Source organism: Chlorocebus sabaeus, chromosome X (assembly GCF_047675955.1).
Source record: "Chlorocebus sabaeus isolate Y175 chromosome X, mChlSab1.0.hap1, whole genome shotgun sequence".
NCBI classification, from domain to species: domain Eukaryota; kingdom Metazoa; phylum Chordata; class Mammalia; order Primates; family Cercopithecidae; genus Chlorocebus; species Chlorocebus sabaeus.
In genome coordinates this window covers 73,817,687-73,833,544 of record NC_132933.1, presented here as the reverse complement: position 1 = coordinate 73,833,544, position 15,858 = coordinate 73,817,687, and the positions used below count along the sequence as shown (strand labels likewise).

At 36.7% G+C, this 15,858-nt stretch overlaps 1 protein-coding gene across 2 annotated transcripts in view; it reads left to right on the top strand.

Annotated features, from left to right (window-relative positions):
* The window catches only part of GPR174 (G protein-coupled receptor 174), a 33,556-nt gene extending 24,136 nt beyond the window's left edge, over positions 1-9,420 (top strand). For both annotated transcript variants that reach the window (XM_007992152.3, XM_037989501.2), the window contains one exon: positions 1,012-9,420. In XM_007992152.3, coding sequence (XP_007990343.1) covers positions 1,572-2,573 — 1,002 coding nt within the window. In that variant the 5' untranslated portion in view covers positions 1,012-1,571 and the 3' untranslated portion in view covers positions 2,574-9,420. The remainder of the gene's footprint in view (positions 1-1,011) is intronic.
* The last annotated feature ends 6,438 nt before the right edge of the window (positions 9,421-15,858 follow it).

Here is a 15,858-nt window from a genome sequence, read left to right as displayed (position 1 = left end):
CACTTACCATGAAATTGAAGTAAAATAACAATAATAATTTGTTCGGGGGCTCAATGAAGCACACTTCAAACCACATGGATTTGATCATTCAAAGCAGGATGTTTCATAATTCCCATTTCATTTTTGTTCTTCCCACACATATCTTTAAAGTTAGTTAAGTCCTCCTAGATTTCAGTAGCCTTGAGGCAACTATCCAGTCACCCAAGCTAAAATTTATTTACCTCAGAACAAGGGTCATAGACCCAACTGAGTCAACTTTCTATGGATTTTGATTCTCTGTTCTGGGGCTACATCTGCTGTCTCAGGTAATTAAGAGGTGACTAAATGACTCCAGTAAATGGGATTATTTAAAGAGAAGCTGGTTGTCCACTTATTTTTAGACATATAGGAATGATTTTGATCAAATGATGCTTCAAGGACAAATGCTGGGCTCGCTATATCAAAACCAAATGGAGAGCTTTGAAAAGATACAAATGGCATACTGTACCCCACGAGTACTCATTCAGAATCTCTGGAGGAAACACCCAGAAGCTTTTATTTTATTTTTTAACCTTCCCCAGATGATTCAGATAATCAGTAAGGTTAGTAAAGCAGTAATCCAAATCATAGTTTCTCAAATGTTAACATGCAGAAGAATCATCTGAGTTCATTGTTAAAACACAGATCTTGAGGCATCAGGTCCAGGGTGACGCCTGAGATTTTGAATTTGTAACAAGCTCCCAAGTGTCATTCGTTCATGTATTTTGATTTATATTACTAATATAAATTAATTTATATTTATATAAATTATATATATATATATTTATATAAAACAAGGGGCTAGATTACTTCTCATGTTCTTTCAAGCTATATTTTTGTGTGGTTATAAAGTGCCTTGTAGAAACTGCACCATATACCCTTCCCTTACATAAGAATTTTTCATTCAAACTAGAATATTTTTCTGAACATAGGCTTTTCTTTTTTTCCAAAGCTGGGCCAGGAAATAATTGACTTATTTTATTTTGCTTGCAGCTCTGCCTTTGTTTCCTACTTTTTAGATTTTGACATATAGCTGAAAAAGTCCCAGAAAGCTGATCTTTCCAAGTTAATCATCCCTGAAGAGTGGCGGACTCATTGTGCATTAAAGCAATCCTTTCTTCTATGTGAGCCAAAAAAAGAAAAACGGCCTGCCAGACACCTGTAAAGAGAAGGCTATCATCATATAGGAATTTGAGGAACTGCTATATGGTACATTCCTTTTCCAAATGGGAGAGAATCAGCTCTCATGATGTCCCAGAGGGCCTTAAAATAAACAAGAGGGAAATTGTAACAGCTTGTCATCTGTGCTTGTACACTAGGCTTTCATGTAGTTACTCTAGAGAAATCTAAATAAAAAATGCAGATAGTTCTTTGAAAAATCCTTGAATAATATGTAGAGACTCAGGCTGACGTGGTAAAAAAAAAAAGGAAGGTTATTTTATACTTGGTATCTCCAACCCACTGGCAAGCAATCTTTTGGAAGGAACAGCAGTTGATTGTGAATTTAGGTTTTGAACCACCATTAGGCAAAGATAGTTTCTCTAGAGAGAATCATGCCTGCTAATTACACATGTACCGGGCCAGATGGAGACAATACAGATTTTCGTTACTTTATTTATGCAGTGACATACACTGTCATTCTTGTGCCAGGTCTCATAGGGAATATATTAGCCCTGTGGGTATTCTATGGTTATATGAAAGAAACAAAACGAGCTGTGATATTTATGATAAACTTAGCCATTGCTGACTTACTACAAGTTCTTTCCTTGCCACTGAGGATCTTTTACTACTTGAATCATGACTGGCCATTTGGGCCTGGTCTCTGCATGTTCTGTTTCTACCTGAAGTATGTCAACATGTATGCAAGCATCTACTTCTTGGTCTGCATCAGTGTGCGACGATTTTGGTTTCTCATGTATCCGTTTCGCTTCCATGACTGCAAACAGAAATATGACCTGTACATCAGCATTGCTGGCTGGCTGATCATCTGCTTTGCATGTGTACTCTTCCCACTCCTCAGAACCAGCGATGATACCCCTGGCAATAGGACCAAATGCTTTGTGGATCTTCCTACCAGGAATGTCAACCTGGCCCAGTCCGTTGTTATGATGACCATTGGCGAGTTGATTGGGTTTGTAACTCCGCTTCTGATTGTCCTGTATTGTACCTGGAAGACGGTTTTATCACTGCAAGATAAATATCCCATGGCCCAGGATCTTGGAGAGAAACAGAAAGCCTTGAAGATGATTCTAACCTGTGCGGGGGTATTCCTAATTTGCTTTGCACCTTATCATTTCAGTTTTCCTTTAGATTTCCTGGTGAAGTCCAATGAAATTAAAAGCTGCCTAGCCAGAAGGGTGATTCTAATATTTCATTCTGTGGCATTGTGTCTTGCTAGTCTGAATTCGTGTCTTGACCCAGTCATATACTACTTTTCCACTAATGAGTTCCGAAGACGGCTTTCAAGACAAGATTTGCATGACAGCATCCAACTCCATGCAAAATCCTTTGTGAGTAACCATACAGCTTCCACTGTGACAACTGAATTATGCTAAAAGAAAAACCAAGCTGAATATGACCTGAAATGCAAGTACCTCAGAGCATATCTGCAATACCCAAGGCACAGGGAAGAACTCGCAAAAAAACACAGCTTTTCAGTTCTGCTCTATCTTACTGCTGTGGGGAATTCACTTCTTCAAAGCAGGACCTATTTGGAGCGTTATGATCCACCATTATTGATGTTGACATATCCATGTAGTAATTTTTCATCAAGTCTGTAAATCTTAAAATATCAAATTTCTGTGACATCCTACAAACATATGCTCTCAACTCTAGTCAGTACTTTTACCTGTGACCCTCAGGCACAAAAAGAGTATTAGCTTGGAGCCACCATAAGCATTTAGTTTTGTTACAGCAGATACTGAGTCTTTATATTCAGAGGAGATGTAGGTGTCTTTTTATATTAGTAATCACAGTTTACATGCCATTTTCGTATGTTTGGTTATATTTTAGTGGGATGGATGATATATTACCCTGTGTAAAGAAAATGTTGTAAACATAAGATCATTTTTATCTCTCAAGTGTGATTACGTTTCAGAGTTTGAAGACTAAAATAGCTATTTTCTTCATTTTTGTGTCAACGTGAAACATTAGTTGTCACACCTGTTCACAGAATGAAAATCTGAACTCAGGCCTCTGGCATATTTAAACTAAGAACAATATACATATTTACCTATGATAACTCTCTGTGACTATAAAAGATGCCGTGTTGCATCTACCTAGGACAGGTAGTTTGTCAAAGTCCACACAAGGTGACTCAAATGGCCTCTAAGCCCAGGAGAAAGCAGAAAGTTGACAATCACAGTTCTGGCTCTCTTACACTTTTTCTAAAGAACATTTCTGGAGATGTATGGACCTGCCTAGTAGAGGAAGTTTTTAATCATGCTTCTAGAGATACATTGAGGTAATGTTGACAGGTTCCTGCACTTTCTGAGCCTATGGAAGAAGTAGTGCACTAATGAATCATTAAACCTAGGTCAGAATGAAAAGATGAAGCAAAGTTGGCTAATCTTTTTAAAATTCTCATCACATTTTATTTCTTACTCTAATATAAGGACACTTAGCTTAGACTGCCAAGTTACTTACCCAAGCCAGAGTAAGTCTCTCTGCCCCATCATTGCATACATATTGCGGTCAGTCACATGGACCCTAGAATCCACATTGATTTTTTTTGGTCTAGCTTTGCCCCAGACATACCATTCTAAAGCCTCCAAAGTCTAGCTCTTAGCAGCTAGGGAAGGCAATTATTTTACCTTTTGAAAAATGTATAGAAGATTAATTTGGTCAGCCTTGGGCAACCAGTGGCCAATGACTTGCCTACTACCTGTTTGGTACTGTTTTGTGGGAAACAGACCCAGGATATTAGTCATAATTAAATCTTAGGTTGTAAGTATGATAATATTTTGAAACATGTTTTAGCAAAAAGCTGTAACTTTAAGAAAGTTCTACTTAAAATCTGTGTGCTATATAATGAAGATAACTTCTATGTCTCACAGAAGGAATGTAGAACCCAATCAAAGGCTTTATCATATTTAGAGGAAAGGGGTTGTTTCAGGCATACAGTTATGATACTAATACATCAGGGGAAAACTGGTGACATCAAAATGAATTCTAATATCTAGACTGATGGAAGGTTTTCTAAAGTTTTCTTTGGACAAGTGTTGATTTTACACATATGTTGTTATTAAGATAATACCCTATTAGAAAACTGACTTTGTGCTGCTAGCAAGTGTATCTATGTGTCTTCTAACAATTCATTGTAAGGTATATGTTTTGATGTGTTAAATAAGTTTTCAGTAAGTGTTAAATTGTATTTTAAATAGCGTAACTATAACTGTGTCTTGTCTCTTTGCTTTAAAGTGTCTTTTTTTTTAGTATAATTTAGTGTTGTAATAGGATTGCAAGTAACAATTTTGTGGAATTGTGAAATAACTGGGTACTTGTAATGTGAGAGTCTCATCTACACCATTTGTGCTTACTATTATCTCGATTAGCATGAATTACACTTCTTAAGGTCACTTTGGAAGATGATTGATTTGATTTGACTAACATATTGATTTCACTTTGATTACATATTTTTAAAGAGGAAGGGAAATATTTTCAGGGGATGATTGACTTTCTTAGAAGAATGGTTGAGGGTAGGACCCATTTGTTAGGCAGCCCATTTACATTATTCCAAAAAAGAACAAGTATTCAGTGTTCTTATGCTGCTGAGCTGAGGACACCCTTTTTCCCCAGGTCTGCTCATCTAAGTTTGTATTCAGTGCTCTGATTTACTTTATTCACCCCCTATCCCATCAATATGTTTTGTCTTCTGCTTGATTCCCTTGCTCTCCCAGGCAGCAACCTGATCAATTCATTCACACCATGGTGCTAATAGCTAATGTTAGCTTAATATTAATTTACCCAGAAATATCTGAATTCCAGGCTTTAGGACTACACATTAAACCAAAGTGGTGACTTTCAATGGAGGGCTAATACCTACTGAAGCAGACTGACTGGAGGGAAAGATATTTTGAAGAAAGTGGGTCCTACAGCACTGCCTTTCATATTGTATATAGTAAGCAAACACCTACTATGCTTGCCATAATGAGAATGCTGACTTTTAAAAAATTAAGAAATGTATCCATGAACATGGCTATCAGTTTCTCAGATGTCTGTTCATCTTCTTTTCATTTTGCCACTCTCCTTTCCTATACTGGGCCTGACTTTCAGGGGAAAGTCTAAACTAGTAGCTTACTAATTTAGGAGTACTGCTGCAGCTACGATCCAGACAGCAGCCTCTTCTCTGAGCTTCTCCATTCCATGGCTTATCTTTCCTCCAGACTTCTCATTTATCACTCTCTGGGTTCCATGAAATTGTGGTGCAAAGAGAAAACACCCTCAACCATAGTAACGTATACTTCAAGATAAATAATTCCACATTTCCTATATAAAGTTGTTGAATTTTGATTCAAAAATGCATAAGTATTCCAATAAGAAAAACTTTGAATATGTAGTGATTTCTATGTAAAAATATTGTCATTATTATTATTATTATTATTGAATTCAAATGGTTTATATGTTTTCATTGTCACTCAGTTAAGCAGCCAATTCTATTAACTGATAATTCCACAAAGAGAAGCCATCTGCCCCAGGATCAACAGAACAAGCTGCCTTGGGCTGAGAGGGTGCATCTGTGGAACTCTTGCGCAACTTACATTTTATGTCCCATTTTGATTTTATTCCCAAGATACTGTGAAAATGTTGCACTTGGAATTTATTTATGGCTATAACTTATAATATTCATTTTAATAATAAAGATTGTCTTTGTAATTACATAGAAATTTTCTGCATCCAGAAGTCAATGTGTACTTAGTCACTTCTTTCAACACACTGATAGACTTGATGATCTTTGTTAGTGTTCTCACATGCATGGATAAAAGTCCCCTAAGACTCTATTCTCGCTTTTTCTCTCTTTTAGAGGTTCAGTCTATTCTTGAAAGGAAAGATAAGCCACATCCCCAACTTTATCCCACTCTTGCCACTCACTCCGTCCATAGATAGACGTTTTATATTCATATTCTGCTAAAAATTATTCCCCATCTTCACGGTGGACCAAGTTTTTGAGAACTTCTTAAAGCGCTACATTTGTAATGATGGAACAGAGAGAATATTTTCTTCTTAGTCTTAAGGGTTGTTAAGATGTGGCAGTCTGAGTTTTTCTCTGGATTGTCAGGGGAAAATAAAATCTCATCCTCTACTGTCCCCCTGTGCTCTTCTCAAAACAAATCTACTTAAACCAAAAAAAAAAAAAAAAAAAAAAAAAAAAAATGTGTGAAGTCAGGAAAATTGTCTCTGACCCTTTCCTCAGCCTGGCTCTCTTTCTTCTACTTCAGTAACTCCCTCATCATCTCGCCTATATCCCTAGCACTTCCAAGACCCCAAATATCTTCTATAATAACCAAATTTTTAGGAATTACACATTTTGGCTGTTGCAAAAATATTTTCCTAGGAAGTGGTGAAGGGTTTCCCAAGGAAGAATTTTTGATGCTTTGGTAAACCTGAATAAAATAATGGGATATAAATACCAGACATGCCCCATGCTTCAAATGCCCTCACATTTTATAGAGACCTCTTCTGTGCCCTCCTGAAGTCTGTCCAGAAACAACTTCACTGTCTTTGACACCATATTTTGATGGAGTGGTGGAGGTAGGGGAGGAAGGCGTATGAGATAAACTCTCAAGTAAATGTGGCTGTTTTCACTTGCTTATTTCTTAGTTATTAAAGGATGTGGTATGGGGATGGGGAGAGCGAATTGTAATTTTACTGAACTTCACAGACCATTTCCTCTTCTTCAGAACTTCTTCAGCCTTAACCACTACTTGATTTTGCCAAATAATTCAAGTAATATAAATATGCCAATACTATTATCGTTTCTATTGTTTGTTGAATAATTATCTTCATCCTACTTACTGCAATGCATATCTTCTGATTCAACTACAGGCATAGCCCTATTCAACGCCTTCCACTTGCCTTCTTGTATCTCTTCAAAGAATAATAGAACATCTGCTCCATAGGGAGGGCTGTCATTAGGCCTCCCCTTCTGACTCCAGCATTTACTTTTATTGCAAGAGTTCTTGAAGTTTGATTCTGGCCCATAATAGTGAGATTTTTCAGACATTTCTAAGCAATGTTGAGTATCTACAACTTGTAAGAAGACTTGTAGCATTCATTATCTTTTAAAATGCTACTCTAATAAAAGGACAAAAATAAACAAAAAGAGTTTGAAGAAATGATGGTTCAAGTTATGACACTGGCGTGGAAGCATAGAGGAAGCAGTCATACTATAAATTACCCACACCATCTTTGCATAAAGTAAAACCCATAATAACAGCTTAAAAATGTTCTGAAATCACATTACTGCCCTCTGTCATTAAACGAGTTTAACTTTTTTACTAAAATGTATATAAGGAGATAATACTATGAAAAAAGTAATTCGGTAAACTTTTTACTATGAGAAACTTCAAACATCTTCATAAGAAGAACAATAAATACAATGAACACCTATTATTGAAATTCAAGCAATATCAACACATGGCCCAGTCTTCTTTCTTCTATGTCTGCATCCAATCCCCTACTCCAGATTATATTAAAGTGCATTTCCCTTATATAGTTTAATCTATGAATACTGTAGTAAGTCATAGTATAATTTAAATGAACTGTTTAATGTATGATCAAAAGGTGCCGAGGAATAAAACTGATTTTAGATGTGTTCAGTAATTACATCAAACACTAAATTCTGAAAAGTAGAAGAATTTCCCTTTGATTAATCTGATCAAGTTTAAACTCAGAAAATATCATTTATTAACCTGAGTCTTTTTTTTTTTTTTTTTTTTTAATATTTTAGGTAGGTGTTTCTTCTACTGCAGAAATGTAATGAAGACTAATGTTGAATTCAGTTCAGGGTCTCCTTGGTCCAAATTATGGCTCCCATGAGAAGGAGTCCAGTAGACTTAGCTCCACTGAATATAAAAATACCAACGTTAACAGACTACATTTCCACATTGTAGTAAAAATGGTCCACTAAACAATACTCATAGAGTAGTATTAGAATGCATCTAAGTAAATGTACACTCTGCAATGTTTCTGAAGCTTATGCGATAGTTATTTGTACTCTGTGAATACTGCTCATAGATAGGTGGGTAGACTTCTATAAAGTTTCCCTCAAGTATTACACATTTTCTACCTTTCAATTTCTTCTGACAAGAATGGATTAGTTAGGCTATGGGTTCAACTGTGGTTAACAGAAATGTAGCTTAAACTACATACAAATATATTTCTCTTTCATGGAAAAGTATTAGCCAGCATGGTGGCTTTTCTTTGCAAGATGTTTTGGACATAGACTTCTGTACTGTAACACCAACATTTCTTGGGTATTCTTCTAATCTAAATGGTGCAAGATACTGTTTAAAAAATTAATTGGGGGATCACATCAAGTTAAAATATTTCTGCACAGCAAAGAATATAATCATCAAAGTGAAGAGACAACACGCAGAATGAGAGAAAATATTTGCAAACTACCCATTTGACAACGGATTAATAACCATAATATATAAGGAGCTCAAACAACCGTATAGTAAAAAATCTAATAATCTGATTCAAAAATGGGCAAAAATTTTGAATAGACATTTCTCAAAAGAAGACATACAAGTGACAAACAGTCATATGAAAATGTCCTCAACATCACTGATCATCAGAGAAATGTAAATCAAAACTATGAGGAGATATTATCTCACCCCACTTAAAATGAGGTTTTTTTTTCCTTAAAGAGTGGCAATAACAAATGCTAGCAAGGATGTGGATAAAAGGCAACCCTCATACACTGTTGGTGGGAATGTACATAGTGGTGTTAGTACAACCACTACGGAGAAGAGTTTGGAGGTTCCTCAAAAAAGCAAAACTTGAGCTACCATAAAATCCAGCAATCCCACTGCTGGGTATATATTTTCTTTCACTGAAAGAAAGGTCATCAATTTATCAAACAGATATCTGCACTCCTATGTTTGTTGCAGCACACTGTTTACAAATAGCTAAGACTTGGAAACAACCTAAGTGTCCATCGATAGATGGATGGATAATGAAAATGTGGTACATAAACACAGTGGAGTAAAATTCAGCATAAAAAGAATGTGGTTCTGCCATTTGCAACAACATAGATAAAAACGGAGATCATTATAGTGAAATAAGCCAGGCACATAAAGACAGACATCACATATTCTCACTTATTTGTGGGATCTAAAAATCAAAACAGTTGAGCACATAGACATTGAGAGTAGAAGAATGGTTACCAGAGGCAGGGAAGTGTGATGGGGGTGGTGTTGGGGAGGGTGGGGATAGTTAATGGGTACAAAAAAAAAAAAAAAAAAACCAGAATGAATAAGACCTACTATCCGATTGCACAACAGTGTGACTATAGTCAACAATAACTTAATTATAGATTTTTAAATTACTTATATAGTGTAATTGGATTGTTTGTAACTCAAAGGATAAATGCCTGGGGGGATAGAAACCCCATTCTCCATGATGTGCTTATTTCACATACCATGCCTGTATCAAAACATCTCATGTACCACATAAAAATATACACCTGCTGTGTACCTACAAACATATATATGTATATTTTTTGAGATGAAGTTTTGCTCTGTCACCAGGCTGGAGTGCAGTGGCACGATCTCAGCTCACTGCAAGCTGTGTCTCACAGGTTCAAGCGATTTTCCTGCCTCAGCCTCCTGAGCAGCTGGGACTACAGGGGCATGCCACCACACCCAGCTAATTTTTGTATTTTTAGTAGATATGGGATTTCACCATGTTGGTCAGGATAGTATCGATCTCTTGACCTCATGATCCACCTGCCTTGACCTCCCAAAGTGCTGGGATTACAGGCGTGAGCCACCACGACTGGCCACCTACAAATATTTTTGAAAATTAAAATAAATAAATAAATAAATGAGAGATCCTTATGCAGAAATGGCTCTAGTGTCTTGGGCTCCTACATAAGCAAAGTGAAGCTCAATGTAACAGCAAAATGAAGCTTAAACTTAACCAATCAGAAACTGCCAAAACCCTATAACTAGGGACTTTCAACCTCAAATAAAGCAAATTCCTATCTGTAGCCAATCAAGTGATTTCTTTACCTTGCTTCCACATTCAACCTATAAAAGCTTGCTACTCACACTACTAAAGCAAAACTCCCTAAACATCTTCTGTTTCTGAGTGCTGCCCAATTCACAAATTGCTCTTTGCTCAAACTCTGATAAATTTAATTTGTGTAAAGTTTTCTTTTAATCATATCTTATCACATGGACATTGTAGCTAGTATGACTGAGAAATGGGGAAAAGGAGGCATGCCTCTTCCCTTTAAGTGGATGACAAGAAATTGTGAATATTCTTTCTGCTTGCAAACTACTAGCTAAAAATCAGCTATGTAGCCCTGCCAAACTGCAAGGGAGGTTAGAAATTATAGTCATTATTCAGGTGGCCATATGCTATTAGATATTACTTTATTATGGAAGAAATGAAGAACAAATATGGGGACAGAGTGTGTCCCTATCATTCTAGGGATGTCAAAGGCACCAGCAATGTCATTTGCCCTAAAGATGCCATCTAAACTGCAAACTCCAGTAGACCTTAGTATGTTCATTCCATTTTTTAAAACCACCACTTTGCTCTAATAAAGCCACACCTTTTCTCCCCTGTTTGGTTATCCAAACCATCCAATATTACCTATACTTACAGCAAAAAGAGTAGTAGCCTCTAGAAAATATGATGATAGTGGTGACCTGGCAGTGTATGAACAAGGTTTAATATCAGCAAGCTGGGAGATCAAAGACGAGGACATATGGAATGATTGCATTGGTCGGTGTCGCACCTACGCTTTCTTCGCTCTGTCCCCAGAGAAGAGGCAACACTCCCTTTCTAACCTCCTATGGATGAGTCAACTCAGATATACAGCATAGCACTGCCCCCAAACTTAATTGCTCAAAGGAATTAAAATCACTTCAAAAGTGTTTTACAGTAACTGCTCCCTCTGCCTAGAATGTTCTTCCAATAGCTGTCTTGTCTCTTCCTTCAGTTTTAAAAGTCCTTCAGTTCTCAAAGTCGACACCCTAGCTAAAGAGTTCCCCACCCCTAGAGACACAAGTTTACTTCTAATACATTACCTTGAATTTTTCCCTCATGACTCTTCATTTGTAATTATTTTTAAAATTTGTTTATTGTATGTCTGCCCCACTTGAATATTAGATTTGTTCATTTTGTGTCTGCAATGCCTAGCCCACTACCTGCAACATACTAAACATGCAAAAAATGTATGTTGAATGCATACATAGATAATAAATCTAAACAAGCAGAAATCTGTTATCCAGCACTCCTTTTATGAAATGCTACATCAATTGATAGTTTATGGTTCATAGCATACAATAACAGTTCAGATTCATGGTGCTAACCTAAGGTCTTACAAAATTTTCAGGTGCCATTCAAATCATATCTAAGAGGAAATATGTTCAACTTTTTTTGTGTCATATGTACCTCCTTGTGTTTGTGTGGCATAATAAAGAATATGTCTGGTCTTTGCTCATAGTTCTCTGCATAGAATTTAAAAAACCCTTTGAATTTCCTGAGTGATAACAGTGTATTTGTTATGCTAAAGAAGTAACTCAAGGGAAAGAGGGCAGCTAGATAGCTTCCGGATGGGGGCTAGTCACCAGAAAGTCCAACCATGTGATTAGCAAATTTGTCCAGGCTGGAGATTGAGTTCAATCACATGTCCAGTCATTTAATCAATCATGCCTACATAATAAAACCCAGATAAAATCTTGGACCTCAAGGCTCAGAGGAGCTTCCTGGTTGGTGAACATATTAATATACCAGGAGATTGGCACACCATGTCTCCACTGAGACAGAGGCTCCTGCACTAAGGATACTTCCTGGCCTTGCCCTATATAGCTGTTCATTTTTATTACTTATAACAAAATGGTAATCACAGTGTGGCACTTTCAAGAGTTCTGTGAGTAATTTTAGTGAATTATTTAACCCAAGGAGGTTACAGAAAGCCCTAAATTTGTAGACTACCAAGGAGAAGCGTAATTGGCTTGGGCACATCTGAAACTTGCAGCTGGCATCTGAGGTGGTAGTGGTCTTGTGAAGGACTTGCTCCTGTGGGCTCCGCATTAAATCTGGGTAGTTAGTGTCAGAATCCAACTGAATTATAGGGCACACAGTTGGTGTCAGAGAATTGGTGTCACAGCAGGCTAATCTCAGTATTACTATATATTTGACTCTCAATTAAGTAGGACTTAAGAATAGCAAGACCATCCCCATTTATCTGTCGGTTAAAGCCAGCAGAGAGGTTGTTGTAAATAAACTTCTATATTTTTTCTTAGGTAAACAGTCTTTCTAACACAGGGAGCAAAAATTAAAAGAGTTAATTTATTTGATCGTTGCCATTGCCAGTAGATTACTGAAGTCAATGGATGAAACAAATATGATGAAACTGGTAGTTTAACCAGTAACTAGTAGTCTAAGTAAATTCTACCAGTTGATTCAGTGCTAAGAAACAAAATTTGATTTTCTTTGCAAAAGGCACAGCTCTGGATGAAAATACTAGTCTTTCAAAAGAGAAGCATACTTGACTTTTGTGTACCTTAAAAATGTATTATCCCCTTAATGAAAATGAGTCATTTGTCTTGGTCTTAAGCTGTCACATGTGTTTGTATTTTAAAACTGTCTAAGCATGATTTCATTAAAGCCCATACCTGAGCCAAAATTGTGTTCTGGGGAATCAGCTTAGGAAAATCATCATGATTTACCTGCCAATATTACACAGAAACCCAAACAGAAAGAGAAAATTGGTTTTCTCGAAGGTATTGCCCAGGAGAGAAATTTATTACTTCCTTACCAATCCTTCCAGCCTGGTTATTGTTCCAATGGGACCTAGCCAAAAGCATGTAAAAATCATTACAAAAAAATCCAGTCAATGCTGGACTTATGGTAGAAATTAAATGACAGTCTAGGTTGTTCTTTACCAACTATAATTCTAACCCCTTATTTCTGAGTGAGTACAAAATACTTCAGTTTTTCTCCTGTTACCAACCGTATTACAGGGTTTGAGGCCTGAACCTGACCTGGTGGGGACAAGGAAATTCTCACCACTACCAATGCCACTGCCCAGTTCAGCCTCTGAGTTAAACATGGTGATCATTTGCTAACAAATCATCTAATGAGATAGTTAACCCCAAATCAGTAGCTTGTATGTAACAGCTCTGAAAAGATAATTTGAATTTTACTTAGCAGTATGATAAGGAGTTCACACCTAAAGAGAAGTTTGGGAAAGCAAATATAGTCAGAATAGGATGAGATTGAGGCTTAAGCCCTTTTCAGTTTCCTTGTCTGCTGGTTAACCTCATCACAACCTGTGTCGCTGGCTGTATTTTAGATTTTCAGTTAGAGAGACCTCTGGGAATGACTAAGCTGATTCCTCTAAAATGGGTGTGTGAAAAAGATGGGTGCAAAAATGCATGTTTGGGTGACTAGAGAGAGAGAGAGGATCATTAAAACTGCTAGAGAAATACAAATATTTAGAAAAGGAATGCCTAGTAATATAATATATCTAATGTACATCATTTGCAGAGCTGTACTTTTTTCTCTTTCTGGCTGTGAAAATGCAGTCATATGCCATATAACAAAATTTTGATCAATGATTTGTTTAAGTATGTTTAGATACACAAATACTATTGTGTTACAATTGCCCACGATATTAAGTATTGTGAATCACACACTATACAGATTTATAGCCTAGCAACAATAGGCAATACCATATAACCTAGATGCATCTAGGTTTGTGTAAGTACACTCTATGATGTTCTCACAAAGATGAAATTTCCAAAGGATGTATTTCTCAGAATGTATCACTATTGTTAAGTGGCACTTAAATATAAAACTAAGCAATAGACTTCATATTTATGATAAACTACATTATGTTCTATTTTCAACATTAACTATGATAGAAAAAGTTGTTGATGTCCACTCTTCTTATTAGTTAATTACTCAAATAGCTAAATACTAATAAGTACCATGTAACATGGTTTGTGTTAGGCAACAGGATGTAAAGATAATAACTACAGAACTTGCTTAATAAGGCTGTCTCTGCTTCTTTACGTCGCATTTACTTCTCAGCACATGTTAATCTGGCCTTTCTGTCACGGTTTCATGTATTTTTCATTCATCCATAAACAAATATTTTTGAGCATCAGTTAATGGCAAGTACTAGTTAGGTACTGGGAGCTTACCATCTAGATTACACAGGGTCAAACTTAACTATACAGTCGACCTCTATATCTGTAGTTTCTGCATCCTTGGTTTCAACCAACCATGTGTTGATCATATTTGAGGAAAAAAGCAGTAAAAATAACAATATAACAGTAAAAATTAAGACAAATAAAAATACAGTATAACTATTTACATAGTACTTACCTTATAATAGGTACTGCAAGTATATAGAGATGATTTAAAATATATGGAAAAATGTGTGTGAGTTATATGAAATGCTATGCCATTGTATATAAGGCACTTAAGTATCCTTGGTTTTTGGCACTGGGAGGAGGTCCTGAAACTAATTGTCTGTGGATTCTAAGAGAATACTACATTTATATTTATATATGCATTTATATTTTAAGGTAAAAACAAAATTTTTTTCTAAAATTGCTATTACTTTTATTCATTTCTAATCATGATATGTATTCTTTTTTTTTTTTTTTTTTTTTTTTTGAGACCGAGTCTCACTCTGTTGCCCAGGCTGGAGTGTGCAGTGGCTTGATCTCGGCTTACTGCAACCTCAGCCTCCCAGGTTTGAGCAATTCTCCTGTCTCAGCCACCCAAGTAGCTGGGACTGCAGGCACCTGCCACCATACCCGGCTAATTTTTGTAATTTTAGTAGAGACGGGGTTTCACCATTTTGGTCAGGCTGGTCTCGAACTCCTGACCTCAGGTGATCCACCTACCTCGGCTTCTCAAAGTGCTGGGATTACAGGCATGCTCCACTGCGCCCAGCCTAATCTATTTTTAAACTATAAATGACATTAAAGAGGGATGTAAGACTATTTTCATCTGTTTATTAAAGAGGTTACATACAGGTTAAAATGAAGTTAAGAAAGATGTTATTAAAGTGGGTCTTGAGTCTATGATCCTGAGGGTAAGTTGTCTTAGGAATTTTATCCCTTTCTATCTCTTCTTTCAAGCCTGAGTCTAGTCTAACAGAGATTTGCACCAGTTATCTGGATCATTGTAGTAAAAAACAGGCTTATCTGAGCAAATGAGGTGATACTACTTTAAAAGAAAAAAACAAACAAACAAACAAAAAACTAAAAACCTCTTATTCACAGTAATTCAAACTGAAATTTAAAAAATTTTTAAACACGACTGGGCGCGGTGGCTCACGCCTGTAATCCCAGCACTTTCGGAGGCCGAGGAGGGCAGATCACGAGGTCAGGAGATCGAGACCATCCTGGCTAACACGGTGAAACCCTGTCTCTACTAAAAGTACAAAAAATTAACCGGCCGTGGTGGCGGGCGCCTGTAGTCCCAGTTACTCAAGAGGCTGAGGCAGAAGAATGGCGTGAACCCAGGAGGTGGGGCTTGCAGTGAGTCGAGATTGCGCCACTGCACTCTAGCCTGGGCAACAGTGTAAGACTCCGTCTCAAAAAAAAAAAAAACAAAACAAAACAACTCGTCATTTACATCAGG